The sequence below is a fragment of the Brassica oleracea genome, chromosome C9, assembly GCF_000695525.1.
Source record: "Brassica oleracea var. oleracea cultivar TO1000 chromosome C9, BOL, whole genome shotgun sequence".
NCBI classification, from domain to species: Eukaryota; Viridiplantae; Streptophyta; class Magnoliopsida; order Brassicales; family Brassicaceae; genus Brassica; species Brassica oleracea.
The window spans coordinates 1,273,227-1,295,747 of NC_027756.1; the positions used below are offsets into that span (position 1 = coordinate 1,273,227).

The 22,521-nt window shown below is 34.5% G+C and overlaps 5 protein-coding genes across 6 annotated transcripts; 2 read left to right on the forward strand and 3 right to left on the reverse strand.

The window, feature by feature from the left end:
- Positions 1-1,328: 1,328 nt before the first annotated feature.
- LOC106315546 lies at positions 1,329-2,625 on the reverse strand. 2 transcript variants are annotated; one of them, XM_013753308.1, is made up of 3 exons: positions 2,467-2,625; positions 2,133-2,294; positions 1,329-1,750 (listed from the first exon to the last, which is right to left on the reverse strand). In XM_013753308.1, exons 1-3 carry the CDS (start codon positions 2,579-2,581, stop codon positions 1,641-1,643), a joined length of 387 nt encoding a protein of 128 aa, XP_013608762.1. In that variant the 5' UTR covers positions 2,582-2,625; the 3' UTR covers positions 1,329-1,640. The 2 variants fall into 2 exon arrangements, with proteins under 2 accessions (XP_013608762.1, XP_013608761.1); XM_013753307.1 differs by having other exon boundaries at positions 1,329-1,759.
- A 427-nt stretch (positions 2,626-3,052) lies between these two features.
- LOC106316474 lies at positions 3,053-3,945 on the forward strand. Its single transcript, XM_013754368.1, has 3 exons — positions 3,053-3,340; positions 3,420-3,561; positions 3,702-3,945. The coding sequence occupies exons 1-3, from the start codon at positions 3,081-3,083 to the stop codon at positions 3,783-3,785; spliced, it is 486 nt and encodes a 161-aa protein (XP_013609822.1). The 5' UTR covers positions 3,053-3,080; the 3' UTR covers positions 3,786-3,945.
- A 1,193-nt stretch (positions 3,946-5,138) lies between these two features.
- Positions 5,139-7,879, forward strand: LOC106315537 (F-box protein At4g02760). The gene is made up of 12 exons (XM_013753293.1): positions 5,139-5,739; positions 5,804-5,979; positions 6,061-6,153; positions 6,225-6,335; positions 6,449-6,552; positions 6,628-6,740; positions 6,835-6,899; positions 6,977-7,049; positions 7,135-7,197; positions 7,292-7,350; positions 7,410-7,496; positions 7,592-7,879. The coding sequence occupies exons 1-12, from the start codon at positions 5,377-5,379 to the stop codon at positions 7,680-7,682; spliced, it is 1,398 nt and encodes a 465-aa protein (XP_013608747.1). The 5' UTR covers positions 5,139-5,376; the 3' UTR covers positions 7,683-7,879.
- Positions 7,880-8,552: 673 nt separating this feature from the next.
- On the reverse strand, positions 8,553-9,394 carry LOC106319036 (photosystem I reaction center subunit II-1, chloroplastic). The gene has a single exon (XM_013757242.1). It carries the CDS (start codon positions 9,344-9,346, stop codon positions 8,720-8,722), a length of 627 nt encoding a protein of 208 aa, XP_013612696.1. The 5' UTR covers positions 9,347-9,394; the 3' UTR covers positions 8,553-8,719.
- A 3,752-nt stretch (positions 9,395-13,146) lies between these two features.
- Positions 13,147-20,990, reverse strand: LOC106313827 (ent-copalyl diphosphate synthase, chloroplastic). The gene is made up of 15 exons (XM_013751745.1): positions 20,685-20,990; positions 19,850-19,921; positions 19,680-19,759; positions 19,094-19,400; positions 18,559-18,742; positions 18,102-18,316; positions 17,862-17,982; positions 17,665-17,777; positions 17,356-17,582; positions 17,066-17,181; positions 16,645-16,743; positions 15,843-16,097; positions 14,392-14,527; positions 13,811-13,987; positions 13,147-13,501 (listed from the first exon to the last, which is right to left on the reverse strand). The coding sequence occupies exons 1-15, from the start codon at positions 20,800-20,802 to the stop codon at positions 13,292-13,294; spliced, it is 2,430 nt and encodes an 809-aa protein (XP_013607199.1). The 5' UTR covers positions 20,803-20,990; the 3' UTR covers positions 13,147-13,291.
- Between the last annotated feature and the right edge of the window lie 1,531 nt (positions 20,991-22,521).

Sequence of the window (22,521 nt, forward strand, 5' to 3'; positions counted from 1 at the left end):
TTGGCGGAAACTTCAAAACTCGCGTCGATTGAAGTATTCATGGATGAGGAGGAGCCACCGCGGCTGCCACCTTCCTTTCTCTCACTACCGGAAGACATAGTCTTGAACATTTTTTCTAGATTGAGGAAAGGCACGTACTCATCGCTCTATTGCGTGTCGAAGAAGCTAGGGCGTAGGAGGAAATACGTGCTTTTGCATTTTATAGATATATTTACTAAATCTCATCAAAAATATTATTAAATCTAGACACACAGAAATAGTAGACTGAAGCGAGGACAAAAGAGGAAATTCATTTAAAATGGAAAATCACGTACTTAGCGCTCACATTGGAATTATCTTTATATTTTTTTAACACTTAATATATTTTTGATGAGATTTAGTAATATTATATCTAAGATCACATTTAAGTTCTAGGCAATATATATCATATACACCAAATAATATAATAAAATATATCTTAAAACAAAAAAAAATCTAAATAAAGAAACTTTTGTAAATTAATATCTCTATAAATTAATAAAATTTTAAAGTCCTAACATTATTAATTTATAGAAGTTCTATTGTACTATGTATTTATGCATAGTTATAAAACTCGTATTTTTACTAATCTTATATATTTTTTAGTAGATGTAGTTCATATAATTATTGTTGTCATGTTTATATATTTATATAGCGAACTAGACGTACAAGTTTATAAATTTCTATAATAATCGATACTTATAAATCTTATCTTTTCCACAAAATTTTCCTAATACTGGTTAGTGTATCAATAGTAAGTCAATAGTAACGTGTGATTACACTACCAGTCTCCGGATTACATTATGTGTAATTTAAAAATACTTTATAAACATGCTAGTTTGTCTGTTTCGGTTTAAAGATGGTAAGGAAGGTGATATATGTTGTTGCAAAGAAGGATTATTCTGAAGGCTCAAATATTCTTGTTCTGTTTCGGTTTATAGTAGAGATAGTGAGATACTCTCTTATAACATAGGAAAATCAAACTGACTTGTAAGTTTGTAACAGAGTGGTCTTTATAAACACTTGTACGTTGAATGAATCAAGATAAATATTCAAACTTCCAGCTTCTCCCTCTCTCTGCAATGGCCAGACTGCTTGATGTTACAAAGTAGCATGTATAAAGTATTATATGACCCAATTCACTTTCATATTGCAACGCTATCTGCATCACTGGCCTTGCAATGCAAGCTTCCTTGACTTAACCCATTTGTCCACCTTCCTTTTGCAGTAATTGTGAAACGAAAATGATAATGACCTCGGAAGAGTATGATGTCCAAAATGAAGAGTGAAGGATGTAGTGGATCAACAGATAAAAAAGAACTACATAAGTTTATTATCATTGCAGTAAATATGTACAGACACGTAGAAAGCATAGCGAAAACGAGATGACACACATACCCACACACTAAAAAAACAGAGACGGCGAGACGCAATCACAAACACGGAAACAACCTCATACACGCATAAACAAAAGAGAAGCTCTTTAGCTTAGCTTTACAAAAGGAAGAAAGACGAACTCTGCATGCAACGACCACTTCGATGTATCAAAACGAAATCGCTTACTCTGATTTTTCTTCTTCTCCTCCTTCTCTAGTTAAAGATTTGGGGTTAGAGATTAGAGATCACAGGCCGTAAGTAGGAGGAGAGTTCCTTGGTCCATTCTCTGATCCTGCTGCCTTCTCGAACGTGTCCGAAGTCGACCTTCTCCTGAACCGAAAGGGTTCCTTTCCTCCTGCGTTTGCTCCGTTAACATCCCAAAGGGTCCAAGTTCGTTAGTAACCTCTCATGCATTGACTTCAAACCATAACATGGCTCCTCTCACATAAAATATTCTTAAAACAATATATCAAAAGCATTTATGGAGATATGAACACAACCACAAATATCATATGTTTAGGTACGTATGACAACATTACAAAACCACAACGAACACTAATCAATAATGTCATAGATGTGGGTGTAAAATGACAAAAGTGGCCCCTAAAAGTCATCCTGTCAGAGTTTTTCACTAAATAGACGAAACTACCCCTAAATAATTTGAGTGAGTGTACGTACTACTGTTCCACCAACCAAATAATCAATGGAAACAAAGCGGTAATAATTAAAAAACTCACCAGAGAAAGGAGAAACCGGTGGAGTTGAACCGGCCGGCGAAACCGGAGCCGAACCGCCTTGGTGTCCTGGTGGTTTTATTATCATGATGCTGCGTGTCACTTTCAAACCTTCATCCGGCGAATCTTCACCGTACGATCTCACGCTTCCACCGTCCGATTGATCTAAGACAGACACGACCAATTAATTCATGCCAAAAAAAACATCAGATCAACGTTCAGACCATGTAATAATATCTGTAGTGCTACTTTATGTTTCATTTTGAAGATTTAATTATAATTTTCAGTTACAAATAATGATCAACGACCGGCTCAAGATAGCAAAAACACGGCGTACCATTGCCGGAGCTAGGCCGGAAACTGAAGGTATGGAGTTTCCGAAGCTTGCCAAGGCCGTTCTCCGGCCGAGGACCAGCGACGGTATCATCCCAGAGATGATCAAGTATGCCCATGGGTCGAGTCAAGTTATGTTTTTGTGGAGAGAGAGATTCGTTTGATAGACGAAGGTGACGATGATTTTAAAGGCGATCGGAGAGATCGCGTCCGTTGATTTTATTCTGACGTGGCGCTCGGATCGTAGCTCACGCAAGGTGGATAAGGAGATTGGAGAGTGGGACCCGAATCGATAAGCTCGAGATAGTTCCATCGGAGGGTTAGAAATCAATCTCACATGCCCGCATCTCACGCTTTCATGTTATTTACGATCGTACCCTTACCTTTATCTTGTCTGAGATCAAATACCTTCTCGATTGCCATTTATTTACACTACTACCCCCTTCATAGGATCTAATCTAAGCCGCCAGCTCTATTCAGTGATCAAACGATTGGAATAATAAAGTCCTTGGCCCATCAACTAAAGCCCATTAAGGAATTATTGGATATTATACAAAGCAGCCCCAAATGTTTGATTAGAGTCAATCGAGTCCTGTATCCTTTTATCTTCTTCTTGAAATGAGAAGTCTCTCCATCTCCACCGTTCCTCTGTCGCCGTTTCGGCTTCAGGCCCAGACCCGAATCTCAACACTCAGTTCCCGAACGAATCTCCACTCATTCAACCTCAACCCGACTAGAACTGTCTCGAAAGTTAGAGGTCTGAGAGAAGAGAATGATTCGAGATTCGTTGATGAAAATGGCGCAGTTGATGACATGGAAGGTTACTTAGACAATCTCTCTCTCGAATACGACTCCGTATGGGACACCAAGCCCTCCTGGTACGTCTGTGATCTGGTTTGTATTCGCAATCAAGAAGTGTTCATGTTCTCGTCTGACATATGTTCTTGTGTTTCTCAGGTGTCAGCCGTGGACGATAATGGTAACGGGTCTATCTATAGTGACATGTAGCTGGTTGATATTACATTCGGTTTTAGTTTCATCGCTTGCCATTGGTTTAGTTGGCGCTTGGTGGTACATTTTCCTTTACAGCTATCCAAAGGTATGATTTTTTATTCATAACCGTCTTCAGACAATGCTGGTTTTCTTGTCGCCACCACCCAAAGTCGTTGACTTTCAAATAAGTCTTGGTCTTGTTTTTTTCAGAGAGATCTTATGGTTATGTGTTCTTGTTTTTTTCAGTCGTATTCAGAAATGATTGCTGAAAGAAGGAAAAGAGTAGCTGATGGTTTTGAAGATATAGACGGCGAAAACAAGACATCGTAGAACATCCCAACTCGTAACACTCGTTTGTCTTCTTTCTGTTTGTACATCCATACTGTATCTGTTTATCTTTTAGTTTCATTCACAGTTTGGTTAACAAAGCTCTTGAATTTCAAAGATTATATAGCTGAACCAAACCATAATGAAAGTTGGACATTTTAAAGTTGCTTTGAGAGGGATAGAGAACATCCATGATTCTTCGAACTATATATATATATAAAAGTCGCATAAGGCTTAATTTGTGGAAAGTTAAAAATAATAATATTGTAGTACATTTCCACTCTATTTTGTGCATTTTCAATCAATATAATGCACATACAACAACTTATGAAATATAATTCAGTGAGCAACTAGTACCGACATGAACGAAGGATCAAGCAGTTACTCTGGTTTGTAAAATCTCACGCCATTAGAAAGTAAGCCATTGTTACTTGAAACATCCTATCAGAGTAAACCAAGTAAGTAAACGATTAAGAGAGTAAGCCAATCTACACCTCTTATCCAAATAGATTGGCATAAACTGTAAAGAAAACTTACAATATGCCGAATGGATTTGAACTTTCCCTTGAGTAATGAGTTACAAAGTTCCATGACTTCTTTCTGAATACACTCAAGTAAGTGTGAGATCAAGGAAGACTAATGAAAACAAGCTTTAAAACCTTTTACCTCCTGTAGATTGTAGCAGTTCCGCATTATTAGAGTCTTGAGTGAACTCTCTTTGCAGCTTAGACCCAAATCCCTACCAACAATATTTTCTTGATATTTAATTTTTTTTTTATTTTTATTAAATGTATTATTTATTAATGTTACTTTAATTTTAAGTGTTTAATAAACTTATTTTGGTCATCAAATATATTTTCGGGTATTTTTAGAATATTTTCTCTTAGTTTATTATAAATTTTAATTTAAAAATATTTTAGTTTTTAATTTTGTTTATAGTCACATATTTTTTGTTTTTGATAATGTTGTTTGGGATAAATAAAATAGTTGTCTTTAAAAAATGTACAGATTAATATTGTATTTATAGTAAATATAAAATTATAAATAAAATATTACTTAAGTTATTTTATAATTTTAGTCGGTTTTTGTAAATATTCGTAATAAAATCTATAAAATATATTAAATAGTTTTTAGATCATCTTTAATAATGTTAAATAATTTCATTCTAACAACTATGTGATATATGATTTTAGAAAATTTTAGTTATAAAATTGATTTAATCAAGCATTCTATTTTATAAAATACTTTATTTTATATCAGACTCATTTAATTTAAATGAAGGCAATTTCATATTTACAGAAATACTAATTTACTTTACCCTTTGAAAATCTTTATTGTGGTCCAAGTAATTAACAATCGGGTTAAGGATTCGTGGATCAGAATCACACTTGACCGTTAACCGCCTCGAACGACGGCGACGAAAGAGGACAGACTCCTCGTCTCTTCGACGGAGATCATTTAACTCAGGCTCGATCGCCTCGTTCGTTCGTTGATCGTATTCTCAAAGTCGACTCGCGCCTACTCTAATTTCACAATTCCATCTCGGCTGAATGTAAGCGAAAAGCTTTGGATTCTCTGATTCCGTGTGTGTGTTATGGACGCTCCCAATCCCAAGCGTCCGCGACCTTGCCATGACCCTTCTTCGGTTGTCAAAGATCCCAGCTCCCTCCATCTCGCTCCAGGTTTCAACCAAAGCAACGTGGATATGACCATCTCCTCTTTCCTTTCCTTGTCGGACTTTCCTTTGTTCTCCTCGCCACTCTCCATCGGCTGCTCTTTCGATCGAGTGCTTGATAAAGTTGGGACTTCCATTGATGGCTCCGACCATGATCGTTTCCTGGATCGTACTCTCCAACTCGCGTCGCTTCTTCACAACTCCACCAAGCGTTGCATAAGGAAACGCGCCACCCTCCACAACTCCATATCCTGGCCTCTTCTCCCTGAACTAACCACCAAGGTAACTTCTCATTTACTTTTCATGAGTGAGTGATCGATCATGTCTCATTGTAATATGGTTTCAGGTTTTTTCAATGCTTGATACCAACTCTCTAATGCAAGCTTCTGTATGCTGCACAATGTTCAACAAGTGTGCCATGGACCGTGTATGTTACTCCCACATCGACCTGACTATGGCTGCCACAAATGTTGATAATGGTGTTGTGTGTATTATGATCCATCGGGCTGGAAAAGAACTCAGGTTTTAGATTTTCTACTGGGCCCATCTTATTTTGTGTGTATTTATCAAATCTCTGAGGTCTCTCTCGTTTATGCTTTGCAGATCCCTCAAACTTGGTTCTATTTCTTCCACATCAACGTTTTTGCTTACGAGATCTTGTCTTGCTCCACTATCTTTTAATCACGGTTTTGCTGGGTATGTGCTTGATTACCCTTTTCTGCTTGAGAATTGCTGCTCAGTTAACTCTCTATCTCCATTAAAACTAGGGGTCTCTTGAGAAGCCTACACCTTTACAATCTGACACTCACGCCTGGAAAGTCCTTATGTGCTGTGTTGTCAGTCTGTCCAAATCTCACTGATTTGAAGGTTATTGGATTGTAAGTTTGTCATGGATTACATTCCGTTGTTAATTTGCTTTTTGATTCATTTTTCTACTTTAATGTCTGTTCATTTATTTATTATACTTATTTCACTTTATTGCATTATCTAGTATATCAGGTACTGACAAGGTACATTCAGTAGAGCATCTAGCGCCAATCACTAAGAATTGTCGCTTGATAGAGCATTTGTTCTTAGAGAACTGTGGTGCAGCAGGTAATATGTTTCAGCTTTCCTTTTTCTTTTAAGGTTTTCTCAATGGTGTCCTACTTTTTGTGTTTGGTGGTCTAGGACCCCCATCAAGTTCATCCGTGGTTGAGTTTGTGGATAATTGCCCCAACTTGAGCTCGCTAACACTCTTTCAATTTGGGGTAAACGACGCAATGACCCGAACTATAATTATGGTATTGCTCCTGTAATTTTTTTTTTCAATCATTTGGGTACTACCCATGTATATGCTTCTCTAAAGCCGAACAAATATTATCAATGCTTTTGCAGGGTTTTCGTCAACTGAAGTACATAAACCTGTCTGGAACTTATGGAATTAGTGGTTCCTTTTTGAGGTTCATGTCGTTTTGGTAATAATATCTTTTAAGTGTTTGTTTTCAAATGTCTTATCGTGTTAAGAGTTTGATGGTAGGGATTTGGGACTTAGCTGCAAAGACAGTCCACTCGAGACTCTATTGTTGCGCGACTGCTATTATCTAAAAGAGGTAATATGATAAAAAAAAATACAAGACTTTTTCTTTAATGTCACAGTCCTGACTGACTACTGAACGTTAACCTCGGCATTCACAGAGAGAAGTGTTGCTGTTTTTGAATTCAGTACTTGCGGGAGACTTCAAATCAATTCGGTACATTGTAAGTTGTCAAAGGAAGTGTTGTGCTTAGTTTGTTCTGTGAATTTGCGTTTGACACAGAGTAACTTTTGGTTTCTCATACTCGTCTCTAATAGGACATATCAAGCAAACACGGTTTAGTCTCTGATGGTGGGATTGCAACTTTTGAACCAAAGTAAGATTTGTTCATATTCTTTTTTATTCCCACATGTATGACATTGTTTTGTGTTGTAGATTTCCTATTGAGGAGCTGAAGAAACAAAAACCAGGTGTCACATTTGTCGCAATTTTTCCAGCACCATCATCGTCGTCGTCGTCAAGGTTCATGAATTAATTACAACGAGTTATGTGTATTATGCTTTTATCTTTTTCTTTTGTCAGAGTACATTAAATGGTTTTGTTATTTAATATCTCAGCTCGGAATTATATTCAGACAGTACATCTTCTTCCGGGAGTTCTTATTACAGCTACGGGGAGGACGAGGAGGAGTACGACGACTCGGGGTAATGTTAACTTTTTTCTTAACTTTTTGTACATAAAAGGCTGTTATTTGACATGATGTTTCACTCACATTGGGGTTTCTTTGCATTTTACTTTTTTTTTTGTAATCATGTCGTTACTAGACCAATCGTATTTTCTGAAGCATTTGGTTGAAATGTTTTTAAACCACATCCAAAGTGAATGTAGTTCAATTTCCTATGGAACATTCAAGTTGGAGTTTCAATGCCTTCATGTGATACGATTTTTGAGATACTTTTTTCTTCACTCTACATCAGTTTTTATATCCAAAAGTGTATTTTCCATTTCTTCCAAGCTTTATGCACCTCACCACCTCCTTTGATCCAAACTAGTACCAAACACCTAGTTGAATATATATATGCATCAAACCTTACCAGGACACCAAGATCGAAGTAAAACACTAAATGAGATTCAATTATTCAAAGTAAAGCTACTAAACTTTCGTATCAGTCTCCAAATATGATGTAGCTTGAATATCTGAATTATCCAATTTTAAATCTTCTTTTGCTTCAATCAATTCCAAAACTGCTTGAATTCCTAAGTTTGCATCTTCTTGAGGGTGATCACTTTTATTGATTAAAAATCCGTTTCTTGACTTCCTCACAAAATCAACAAAGGAAGTTAAGTACCTGTTTTGAAATAGATCTCATGCTCTTGATCAGTATCATGGTACCAATGTTGCCTTCTAGCTCTGCTGTTGGACTCTCAAAAATTGATGGGAATGGGCATATTTCCATATAGCTCTAGCATATGGTCACTAAAAAACACATGGCTGTTCTTTCTTTAGAGAAACAACAACACTTTTTGCGTACAACATAAGTTTTGATACATCTCTAATCTCGTTGTTGTTGAAAGAGCTTCATATAAACTTACTAACAATTACCACACCAAAATTCACATAACAATAACAACAAAATATAACACGAGATAATTATTAAGATGAACCCCATTAAAAATTAAAACCAAACATAGTCACATCCACATCCACATGATTTTTGTTTTTTCACATTTTAAGTTTCCACAACTTACAAATCATAACTTTGTTTCCCAGTAAACTTAACTTCAATGGGACTAACATTTTTCCCAATAGATCTCATGTTCTGACCGACACCTTCTCTTCCCGCATTCGCCTTCTCCGGATAAACCCCATCTTTAGGATGAAGATACTGAACCTCGCCGTTAGGGAACACCCTGTAGAACTGGTAGTTAATCTTGTACTTGGACCTGAGCCTCGTCCCCAACGCCAAGCACTGCTCTTTCCTCGCCAGCTTCAGCAAGTTCGGTCCTTCCCTCATGATCGCCGCGCCTCCCGTCGGCATCTCGAAGATCTGCTCCTTCGGCGAGTTCCACGTGATGACGTAGAACTCCTCCACCTGGGCCTTGCGGAGAAGACCCCCCGTGCTTCCCGCGAAGATCGGAGACGGCGTGTTCGGGTCCAGCTGCGGCGGCGTGAATCCCACCGGAGCTTCTTCTTTCACGGCGGCGGCCGGGGCGGCAGCGGCGGAGTCTGTTTTCTCGGCGCGGATTGCGGTTTTGGGGAAGGAGAGGGATCTTGGACGGTGGGATGTTGTGAAAAGGTGGAGTTTTTTTACGCCGGAGGTAGCGGCGGTTGTTACGGCGGAGCTAAAGAGACCCGAGGCTTGAGCTGCCATGTTTTTTTTTTGTGTTTGTTTGTTTTTTCTCTGTAACGAGCTAATTGCTCTTACAAATGTATTTAATGAGAAACAGGATAATGTTCTGTAATGAGAGGGTAGAGTTGGTTCGATTGAGTGGATAAGGTAACCAATAGGATTCAAGCATTAGATTTTTCTCTTACCCATCCTCTTCTGATCCTATCTGACGTCGTTTTGAGTTCTTTCATTTTTTAACGGATATCAAGCAAATGTTTTGGGCTTCTTAGGCTCATTTAATTGAACACTTTGGGCTTTAGTAAGAAAATTGGTTGGTTTAACCAGAATTTTAATTCATGATGACGTTTCATAGCCATTGGCCCATTGTAATCAATAGAATATGGATTTCAATTGGGCACCCATTCACCCACCAATCTTTCGTAACCATTGTAATGAATAGAATATATAGATGATAGTATTCTTTTAACTTATAATTTTTTTCAACACTGAAAATTCATTATCATATCATTAAGATACATTTGTGGGATGTTCGTTCACGTATTTAAAAATTTTGGTTCGGTTTCGGTATGTTTTTCTTTGGTTATCGGTTTAATTCGGATAACAAAATTAGGAACCGGCTAATATCCAAGATTATTCCGGATCTCATTCGGTTCTGATTCGATTCCGGTTCGGTTATGGTTTTTGGTTGATTCAGATTAAACGTCAAAAATCTAGGTTTTTTGGATTAAGGCGCCCAGATAAAGACTAATACTTTTACATGAAGATGAACAAAATACATATATGTCTGCAGTGTGTCTCAAAACATTTTTGATCCCACATGCACTCATACTTCACATGTAGATTTTTGTAAATATGCTTTTTTATCATAGTACATGTCATAAATCCAAATATAAAACATTCTCATGGTGACCCAAAAGAAAAAAACAAAACATTATTATAAAACGAAAGAAATAAAGTTGATATAGAGAATAAAACTATAACAATTCATAAATGTACATTTATTTAATGCAATGTCTCTCCATTTATGTCTTAGCTTGGCCCATGCCTTTACTAATTTTGACCATCAATTCCAAATTGCTTTACACTCTTTGCACATTACCTAACTTTTTATAGTTCTGTCCCTTGGGGTCCTAATTTAAACCAAACATATCTATCTCACTCTGTCGAGTAATTCTCTTTGGATATAATTTCTTGTTTATCAGTTTATGATTCGTTAATTTATAGAATTATGGGTCAGCGGTTTAGTTCGAGCCACTATTACTATGGTATTTTTTGTTCTGTTCGATAAGACACAATCAGTGGCCTTCTTTTCGTGAAAGTGGCCGATTGTCCGGCAAATCTTTCAAGAAGTTTTTTGTTTTGTTAATTTTGACAACGTCCTTTCAAGAAGTTATGCATGAACATCCCATAGTACTTCAACTCGATTTTTATTTTGATTTTGTTTCAATTTGGTTAAGTTCCTTTTTAATATGATCTTGTTTTGCGTAGACCTTACAAGTTCACTATTAAAGACACTTACGAATCAAACTTTTGGAATAAATCGAATACTAATTCAAAACGGACCTACAGATAAATTATCCATCCCTAATAGGTAAGCAATGATAAAAACCATACTACATATAGTTAAGATTAAACAAATAAAACAATATGGTATCCTTTCATATTTCATATCCAAGGAGAATCTAAATAGATATGATTATGTCTTGATAAGTTGGATGTTTGATGTCCAAAGAAAAGAGAACAAAACCTAGTCATCAAGATCATGTGTTCTAAAGTGGATATTGTCTCTCTGCCACACCAAAAAAAAAAAACTTTTCAAAGGCATGCAAGTCACGACAACCAAAATCACACACATACAAAAAACAAATTAATCTCTAGAAAAGTGGGAGTTTTTTTTTGACATGACAACTGCATGGGTCTTTGGCTCTTTGTTATGCTAAACCCCAGTATACATCACTTCCTATGTTTTTTCTGCAAAATCACACTTACATTACGGGGACACACACACACACACACACATATCACATATATATATTTATATAATTAATTAAGATTTACATAAAATAAATATAAATACGACCTTATGATCAACAAATCATTGAGATGCCAAAACTTATATGTTTTAAAAATAATTGAACAAAACAAAGAGCATATTATTAAAATTCTATGAAAATTCTTTAACAATAAAAAATATATTATTAAAATTCTTTTGGCCAAATCCTTAGAGCATGTTTATTGATGAAACTATACTTTGGGTTCTTAATGAATTTTAAAGTAATTAAGTTAAGTTGGGGTCAATGCGAAAATAACCGAAACTATGAGGACCGGATGTGCAAAATAGCCAAAAGTGGCCATTGGTGTTTCACGAGTTTCTAGGACGCGACGACGAGCTTGATTCCTACGACGAGCAGCACGACGGAGATGAACTGACGACGCCGGACGAATTTGGTTTCAGGGACTGTGCGGCGGAGGAGAGCTGAGGCGTTCGGGATTAATGATTTGGAGCATCGGTGATGCGTAGCGCACCGGGCAAAACAGACATGCATGGCTTGATCATGGAAAGCAGTAATGATATATGTTCATTGTTTGACTCATATCTTCCAACAAACGAGTCCTCTTCGCATGAAATCACTTGGAGAATGTTCTCAACTCAATTACGGAGCTCCTCGAAGAAGAATCAGATTAAACGGAGTTCAGATGTGGGAGTTATGCAATTTGCAAATCAGGAGACCTTCAGTTCTCGCGAATTTGGGCCGTATGGATCGTCCTGCTCACATCTTGATCCTTACCGCGAATGAACTACTTGGTTCAGATGAACCTGGACGTTAGCCGAAGAGTCTCTTTGACCAGATCTGAGATCCAAGAGTTTTAATACATTGTCTTTAAATTTCTCATCTAGATTCAATTTACTAAGTTTGTCTTTAATACATTCTTAAGTCTTTTTCTATTCCTAAAGTAGTATAAATATGTAAACACTTCTCATAATAAAATCAGTCTAAGTTTGAGTTTATTTTTGTTTTTCTTATTTTCTCTGAGTGAGAGAGAGAGAGTTTTTTAGCTAGTTCATTGGTGTGAATCGGCTTGTTTATTTGGTGGTCAGCCAATTCATCTTTGTGTGTTGTTTGGTGGTTAGCCAACACATTCATTCATTCTTGGGTGGTTAGCCTTAGATCGTGGGTATATCAAGAGCCATTCCGCATCTCTTGACGATCCTTTCAATCCATATCAGTTCCAGAAGTGCCGTTTGCCTTCTCGGATCATATCCAACACCCAGCTAAAGTGATCCTTCTCGATTTAGGGCGTATCAATCGGAGAGGGGAGAAACGACCATGGTCTCCAATCTCAAGATGCAGAGCAGCTTCATGGCCTGGACAAGAGAAGCGGACTCACGGCATGGAACGAGCAGAGGGTTAGGTGGTGTTGCGGCTTGAGCGAGAGGAGGAGAATTGCCTTTAGAGAAAGGACCTATAGTATTGTGACACATCCCTGCTAAGAACCGTCCCTTCCTTCTCCTAATTAAGATACACGTCTTGGTTTAATACCTTTTTTAAAAATTTTAATGGCCAAATAACCTAAGCAACGCATTTAAGATCCCGCGATAACCGTGCTGTTAGTGACCTAATGGTTAGGAGTGTCCGCGTTTTCAATATGCACACGGTTCAAACCTAGAGTTGACGAAAGAAAATGAATGACTTAAAGAATCATAGAGAGTCTACACGATATATGTCGATGTTCATATACGGATTTCATCTTGAATAAGACGTTGTTTTCCGGAGCATTCATATCTATAGAAAATGGAGGCTAGTAACTACTCCAAGGTTTGACTTGTACATGGTTTAATTTTAAAAAAAATTTATTCTCCTTCTCCACATATCCATATATACAAGAATCAATAGATTCATGAATCGACTATCCATTGATTACATAATTAAAATACCGCCGGCATGGATCGATATTGATATAAGGTTATAAAACTTTTTGAAACAAGATTTTGTCTATGTGAGTTTGGAGATGATCACCACATGAAGCAGAATAGTAAAAAGCTTTAGCAACATCGAGAAACGTGATGCTGACATCACGGAATGTGTCAACCTCCAACAATACTAACTCAACCATTTGCTCCATCTCATTCTCCATTCTCTTTACTGTCTTCTCTTTCTTATCGTTTCTCATTGTCTGCAGTAAGACATATACATTTTTGTTAGAGGTATGATCTGGTGACTAGACTCGAAGTAGTTGTAACATCGAATGGAACAATAATTATCGATTATTTGCAGGCCTGGTCCACAACACATGCTAAAGAAGTTATGGACTTGGACATCAGATTTAGAGATGAATTATGGAGGATATTTTGAGGTTTATTTTTATATCAACACAAAACATATTAAAATGAATTAGTTTTTCCTTATGACGCGACTTCTGGCATTAGAGAGACCAGTCATGATTAATGTTTTTGTAATTTATATGACCAAAAAAATTACTAACCTTTAGGTATTGGGCAATAAGATTGATTCGGTTGATGATTTCTGAGAGACGACCAAAGCGAGGATGAGTGAAGAAGTTAGTTAGATCATTGTTCTTCATTAGAATTATCATCTTCACCAGGAGCTCTCCATGTCCTTCATTTCCGTCTAATTTCCATTTCTCCAGCCAACCTCCCCACTATAAAAAACATTAATAAACATACTCATACAAGTATATAGAAAGATGTACACCTTCTACGTGTTTCGAACTTTTTATTATTTTTAATATTTTAAAAGCACCATGAAATTGCAGCTACACAAGTTTAGCAAAAATATTATCCGAAACCCTAATTTTATAAACAATATTCCCGACAAGAGCAAAAACAAGAAATCAATTCGTTCCAAACTTTTAATATTCAACACATCAGCTAACTGTTTATTATTTACTAAAAAAAATAACGCTCTATATTCAAATCTGTTTTCTTATAATTACCGTTGTAACTTATTTTATAGTATATGTTATCTACGTATTTATTTGTTAAATATTCATAAGCAAAGAAAATATAAACGTTAGAGGAAGAAAAAAATAAGAAAGAAACGTACCGATTGATAGAGAAGACTGATAACGTCACGACCATGAGACATGTAATGATCAAACGATATCTGATTCAAAGTTCTGATTAAGATTCCGACAAGCCCACTCGCCTGAACCGACCTTGGTCGGTCCAATCTTATACTCCTAATTTTCATATCCACCATACATTATTATAGTATAGACAAATTAGTCAATCAACTGATACTACTAGAGCTTTCCTTTCATTTTGACTTTGTTTACGTACGAAAATCAAATATATAAAATTAAAAACACACACGTATATAAATCCAGCTTTTACTTTGTACGTATGGGAACTTCCATTTTTCACAGCCTCCAGATTTTTATTATAACGTCACCAAATCTGGTTTTTATTGGAAGAGAGTTGTTCTCTTATCTTAACCAATACAAAAATATACTTTCGGACAGAACTATACTGGCATCGATACGCCGTATAAAATGAAAGTTTTGTCTGCACATCATCTTTTCGATGAAGCTGACAGTTTTTTTTTTTTATCTCAGGTTTAAAAAAGAAGATATTAGGTCAAATGAATTTATCCTTCATATTTAATTAAATGGAGACAGCTTGGTGTTTTCTGCCAGGAAACAAACAGTGCTTTCGCAAAATAAACAAATAGCAGAAACCAATAAACAGCCGTTCAATTAGAGCATGATTAAACCCGGAGTTCTTTTGGAGTTCTTATCGGAAGTTAAAAAACTATTTCTTAACTTTTAACTAAAAAGCTAAGAACCGATTCTTAATTAAAAACTAAGAAACAGTTTCTTAACTTCCGATAAAAACTTCGTCCTAAGAACCCGGGTTAATCATGCTCTTAGGGTTAAACGTAAAACCAATAGGTGGGACCTAAACAATAGATTTATAGATTTAAATGCTAGGAGCTTGCGAGTTAGTAGATGGACAAAATAATTGATGGAAGGGTTGCAAAGGCAAAATCCGTAAAACCAATAGGTGGGACATAAATCAAATTTACATTGCTACAAAACTGGCCTTACCAAACTCTTTATTTTAACTCAAAAAATTACAAGATAATTATTCTAAAATAGCATAAATTTTAGATAAAGACTCATGATAAATTGTTAAAAAATAAGACTCATGATAAATTTAAATTTCTAAGATATCAACAATATTACGTTAATATTGATGTTTTAAATATTTTTAACTAAATTAAAAACTGTTGATTTTCGTTTCTTTATAGAATTTAAAAATATTACGTTAATATTGATATTTTAAGTTATTTTTAACTAAATTAAAAACTTTTGATTTTAGTTTCTTTATTTGATTAAAAATTCCTTTAAAAAGTATTTTAGTTATTTTGATAATCAAATTATGGTAGCGGTACGTGTGATATTTTACTCTTTGTAACCAAAACTTTGTTTGGTGTTATTTTCCATAATTTTCCCCACTTTAATTTATGTATCAGAAAACATAAGAGTAATTTACCTGTTATTGAAGTGATGATCACTTTGTCGAGCATTGGCAATATAGTTACGAAATTGATCGAAGAAGCTCCTTCTTGAGTCATAGGATTCACCGAAAGAGGAAAAAATGGCTTTAACCAATACACTTGATTTAGCCCAAACCATTCTCTCATGTGACCTCTCTGCCTCAAAGATAGTCGCAGCCGCTAGGTAATAGCACTCTAGAAGCTCGCTTCTACTCACACCCCACTCACTTAACCAATTTTCTTCATACCACCTGCGTACAAATTAACTTTAAAATTAGTTCTTATATAGAGAAAAAAATATAAACTTAAGATACGGTTTAACTGGAACCAAAGTTTTTCTTTCCAGACACTAAGAAAATAAATAAATATATATATATACACTATTCCAGTTTGAGATAAATAATTGGTTTATTGATCAAAAAAGATAAATAATTGGTTTCATAATTTATTAACCGAATACTTAGTAAAACATAGTGTTTTATTTTTGTTTTTAAAAATACAAAAAGAAGAAAGTAATTAAAGCATCGATAAACTTGCTAGTACTAAATAAAAGCTGTGACTTTGTCATGAAAAAGGTTGTGATTTTGCTCATATGAAATAAATAAAAACACCATTTAGCTAATTCTTTTAGAAATGTTATAAGAAAATAATACTTGTTTGTTTTTCGGAAATATCACAAAGTTTTTATTAGATCTCCCTAAACCACTTGCATAAAAGTTTCCTAAAAGTTTAGAAAAAAACTCACAACAATTAAAAGCCATGATTATTGAAAAAAATGAAGAGTGGAGATGATATTACTTTTGGAAAGTGTCCCATTCGAGTTGATGCAGAGCTTGGCAGTTGTTGTAGTCTTGTTTTGCTAATTCAAGATATTCATTATTGTTCACATATGGCATCCTACATCGTCCACCAACATTATTAGTTTACCAATTAACTTTATAATTAAAACACTTGCAATTGCAAAAAAAAGGTGTTACAACTACCCGCAGTTCTTGTTAAACGTAGAAAAAACACTCCACATTCGATTCGGTTCAAGTTAGGTATTTACAATTGATTTGATTCATCCAGATTAAAATCACCTATGTATTTTACCAAACTAAATGACCATATAACATGCATGGTCAGCTCATGCATGCATTATAACAACTAGTGCAATGCATTTGTTTTGCATTCATTGGACAATGCAACATAAAAAATAAATATGAAGAATAAAAAGTACCTATAAAGGGTCTTGCCAATCCAAACGTCGTTTTCTCCACCATACTGCTCAATATAGAATCTGGTCTCAACTCGAGGCAAGCTTGCATACCATGGAATCTCCAACGCGAACCCAATCTAACATGCAAAATAAAAAACAAAAATAAGCAAAAAAGAGCCAAACACGCTTTGTCGTTTTCCTTCTCCATCAGATGACCCTAAAATGGCATTGAGTGCGTAAGTGCAGATGTAATGTTTTTTGGAACCAATTGTAATTTGTGTGTTTCTGGTCTTATTGTACATGTAACGTACCTCGCCAGGTAAGTCTTTCATTATAATCCACTTATCAAGCAACTCCCCTTTCTCTTGTTTATGTTGTAGATACTTGGACGAAAATTCTTGGGCGTTTTTCAATATCTCTTCCCTTGGAAACGCTAATTGCGATGCCCGGTATAGATTGAACATACCAGTCACCGCCTGGTTTGATTGGCCCGCGAAGCAGAAAAACTCTCCTTCTTTCTCAAAGACCTTGAACACATCTAAAATTGAACTAGATGTTATACTTTTAACTTGGTTAAAATTGTTTAAATATATTACCAAAAAACAAAGTTTATTTTTTACCTGCGGAAACTTTGTATCCATTAAGTCTTAAGAGCCTAAATGCCATGGCTGTGTCGTCGATATCTTGTACATGAGAACATCTAGCCCAACATATGCCTTTGTCTGTCCAATATCTGATATTTATCATCATCATCATTAGAGTAAAACTACTTTGGTATATACAAATGAAGTTAATATTAAAATAACGTTTTTCTAACCTGTGAACATAGTCAAGACACTCTTTAATCTCTTCTTCGAAGTATCTCGATATCCCTAACCGTTGTAGCCGATCCACGATCCATATATGCTCGAAAAGATCCACAGGAAATACATTGGGAACTGAAAATATAATTATAAAAGTTTATTTAGTGAAAAGTAGATGTTATACGTTGCCATATATGCACATGAATGCTACTAGACAAAAATATATGAGTAGACATGGTTACTAGATAACAAACCTCCTCCATTGAAACGTTTGACGGCATTGCGCAAATACCCAAGACACTTACTGTCTCGGGTCTGCATGAATGCGAAAGCGGTCGAGGAAGGAGAGAAGAGGAAAGATCCATCTTGACATTGAAGTTTCAATAGCTTTTCCCAGTCTAAATCACGCATGCCCTCCAAACTATGCAGCAATGTTGTTGGTATCTTGTGCATTATCTCTTTGGGTATCCTATAAAGATTTCAACGTACGCCCAAATTTAATCCACATCTTAGTCAATATATAAAATATATATATATATATATATATATATATATATATATATATCTTATAATACGTATGCAAATATTATACGGAATAATTCTTTTTGGCTTTATGTGAAACTACATTGGACCCGTATATAAATACTTTCGAAAATGTTTATATAAAAATAGAATATTTAAAATTGTATATTTTTGGCCCAACACGCAAACCTTGTTAGCTTTAGCTCCTTCTTGGCGTATATATCCTTCAAGACCGGAGAATCGTACGGTACATCTATGTTTATTCCTCGAGCTATCTCAAGTAATGAAGGAAAGGCTACTTCGAATCCAATTGGCATATGCTCATCGTCTTCTTCTTCTAGCTTTCCGATATTTTCTCTAAAAAACATGATTCCTGAACAGGTAACTAGTAATTAATACTTCAAAATAATTTAAAATTAGTCCATATCAAACAATAATAAGGAAAAAGGATACGTTTCTTTTAACCTATATATATATATATATATATATGTGTGTGTATATATTAGTTTGAATGGCTATGGGAAAAAGATTTCAAACTTTTTAAAAAGAAGATTGATGTTTTTCATTCGATAAAAAGAAAGAAGATTGATGTTCTAACTCATAACTATAAAACAATGTATACTTTCTTTTCAGCCCACTATAAAAAAGGATTTGCGTTTTTTGCAGAAAGTCGAGATATTTTTTCATGTGTCCTAATTTTTTTTTGCAAATAAAAATAAATTACCTTTGTGGCATTGATGAGGAAAGAGATTCCATGATGTTAGAGCAACGACGCAGGCAAGTGTGTTGATGAGACGGTCATGATAAGAGAAGAGGTGGGCATCACCCCATGAACTATCGGAGAGTTGATTGTTGGCGATCCATTTCACGGCGGAGGGAAACGCGGGAGTTTCATCTCCGGCGTCGATCAAAGCAACCCAAGCTGTGTCATAAGCCGATATCGTAATTTCACCGTCACTTAAATTTCTCAAAATGGACTTCACTCTTTTCACTGCTTCTTCGATTGCAATATCATAACTTCCAACACTAATCTATTATTCAAAATGCACGAAACTATAATCAGCGCATATAATCATAACAACAGTTGAAATTAAATATGTGGCTTTGGTACCTTTAATGTAAACATACAAATGATACAATAACTATTTTTGATGGAATATAAAGTATAGATTCCGGGGGGAAATGTATAAATCAAGGTAAGAAGGAAGAGTGAATATTAATGAGGATATTTTTGGTGAATATTATTGACAAGAAAATAATTATAACAAATAACAGCCTTTTAAGATAGACAATATATATTTAAAAACCACCTGAGGAGCATCATCTCCTTGAAGCTGTTGCCACTGTATTAGAGGTATCTCATGTTGAATTTCCTGAGATTTAGGGTATCCTGCACAGAAACATTGAAATTTTATATGGAAAACAAAATAAAGGGAATAAGATGTAAACTACTACTTAAATATTGAAAATTAAATTAGACCTTGAGTTCGAAGTTTTGTACAATATATGGAGCAGCTTCTGGGTTTGTCGCTCCCCAAACTTAGCGGTGATCCTATCAAAAACAGAATTTAAAAATATAACACTGACAAGAGAATGAGTAATTTGCTAACTATAGAGAAATAAATAAATAGCCCTAATTTTTTGTCCGTGGTCAAACAAACATTAAATTATTATAAGCCACGATACGAGGTCAATCCATTCGCTAATAATGAGAACTAGATTATCTAAACGTACTTTCTCTAATAATAAATTCAAACTGCTAGTATCTTATAGTCTCATTTTATTATAAATGTAGGCTTAAAATGTTTCCACGTACTAACTATAGATTGTTGTGGTCAAGTCTGATTTTGCATCGAATTAGGAGAAGACATTCCGTTCAGAAAGTAAAAAAAAAAACAAGTTCAAAATCAGACATAAATAAGAGAATTATTGGGAAACGAAGAAAAAATAAACGAAGAGTGATTAATGATTATAAAATGTTTGGAAGAACGAGAAAATAAAACAAAAAGAGAGAGAGATAGAGAGACATTGATGATGATGAAATATATCTCACGCGTGGGTACTGAGAGAACATATAAACAGAGTCATCACTCTGTTTTTTCGTTTTGTTCTCTAGGGAAAATCAAAAACGGAAAACAAAATAACAAAAAAAAACAAATTATTTTTTATTGAAAACTCAGTTAAAGAACTGATCATCATCAAACCCACAAGAGAATTTCGTTTACAGACATAGCAAAAGATGTTAATGAAAGACTCTGTTTTCGTGATCGTGTGTGTTCTATAAGACAGATGGAGACAAAGGAGAGATCACGCACCTGAGATCTTAAGGACATAAGAAGAGAGAGAAGAACTAGAAGAAGGAGAAACTGTTGTTTTAGTACCGAACAAGTTGTTACTTTGAATGGAGTTAAGAGCATAGTATTGTAGAGACATGGCTTAGAAGCCTTTTGCTCCTCCTCTCTGTTTCTATCAAAGACTTAGTGAAGAAGAGAGATTGTGAAACTAGAGAGAGAAAGATGAGAACTGGTGAGAGAGAAAAACATTTAATGGGATTATATAAGGACAGAACCGACTTCCCATCAGAGATTGTATCTGACTGTACTCTTGAGAGAGAAAGAAGAGAGAGATTGGATGCATGGAATGTGTTACCGTGGGATTATCTTCCTTCCATAGCAATGGATTTGAAGGGCATATTTGGCTTTTTCTTCTAATTCTCATTCTCTTGTATCCATCTCAAAATTGAATCTAATCTATTAATTTAGAATCCTATTTTTATCTACGTTAGACCATTAATTAGAAACTAAATTTTTTTTTTAAAAAAAATTATCTTAAATTTATGCATATACGATATATTCTAACAGAAACATTATATACATCTAAACAATAACATTCTTAAAAAAAACCCAAATATATTTCTATTATGCAATTATTTTATTTATTATATTTATTCTAGACCAAACTTTATATATATTTCAGTAACTAATTTTGAAATTGAATAGTATATCCCAATTCTTTTTGAAATTATCATAAAATTATATACATAAAAATTGATATTAAATATATATATTTATACCTTATTTTATATTTTAAATGTTATTTTAAAAACAAACATATATTCGCACGTACCCGCGGGTTTAAATTTAGTTTACTTTAAAAGAAAAGATATGGTACATGCCGTTATCTTCGAAACCAAGTACACATACGATGGCTTACATGCAATCCTCTGAATCATATCCTATATGATTCACGTCAGATACAGACATACTATTTTCACAAAATAATAGTTTAAGTAACAAATAACTTATGTTGATCCGTTTTGTGACAAGGCATATTGCAATATATATATTTCTAAGTGGTATTTATCTCGTGACAAAGGTAAACTTCACGAGTTTCTCATTTTGCATTCTTGTAATATATATTTTTTCTCATTATTGTTTTTCATTTTTTGATGGATTACATCATTTTGTAGTATTAATTTATATGCAGGATAAAGTGGAAATGATAAGAGCTATACAAGATGATACTACACGTGTAGTTATATTATTGCATTATCCTTGTACTATTTCAATTTTGAATCAAGTTATTCGAATATAATGAAATCTTATTAATTTATTTTCTTCTTTTTTGTTACATGATACGTATAATTTTCATATGGTATTTTCATTATATATAAAATACAGCTATATATAAGAAAACATAATCTTACTAGTCATCAAATTAGATTTCAAAAGGTTATTAGTCAAAATTATTCAAATAGATACCATATGCTCAGATACTATAATTGAATCCTTCTTTATCTTTTTTTTTTGTTACACGACACGAATAATTTTTTTTTTGGTGTAAGACACGAATAATTTAATAATTTTTAGTTTGCCACATGATATTTTTCATGATAAATGAAAAAACAAATACAGCTATATTATTAGCAGAACAAATCTTATCGTTAAATTAGATTTCTAAGGTTAGTAATTAACATTATTCAAACATAGTTGAATATTTTCTTGCATTTGTTACACAACACGTATAGTTTTCAGTTATGTCAGATAATGTATCTTCATTATAAGGGAAAATACATCTGTATATAACAAATCATAATCTTACTAGTCTTTTTTTGTCATAAACTTACTAATCATTAAATTAAATTTGAAAAGG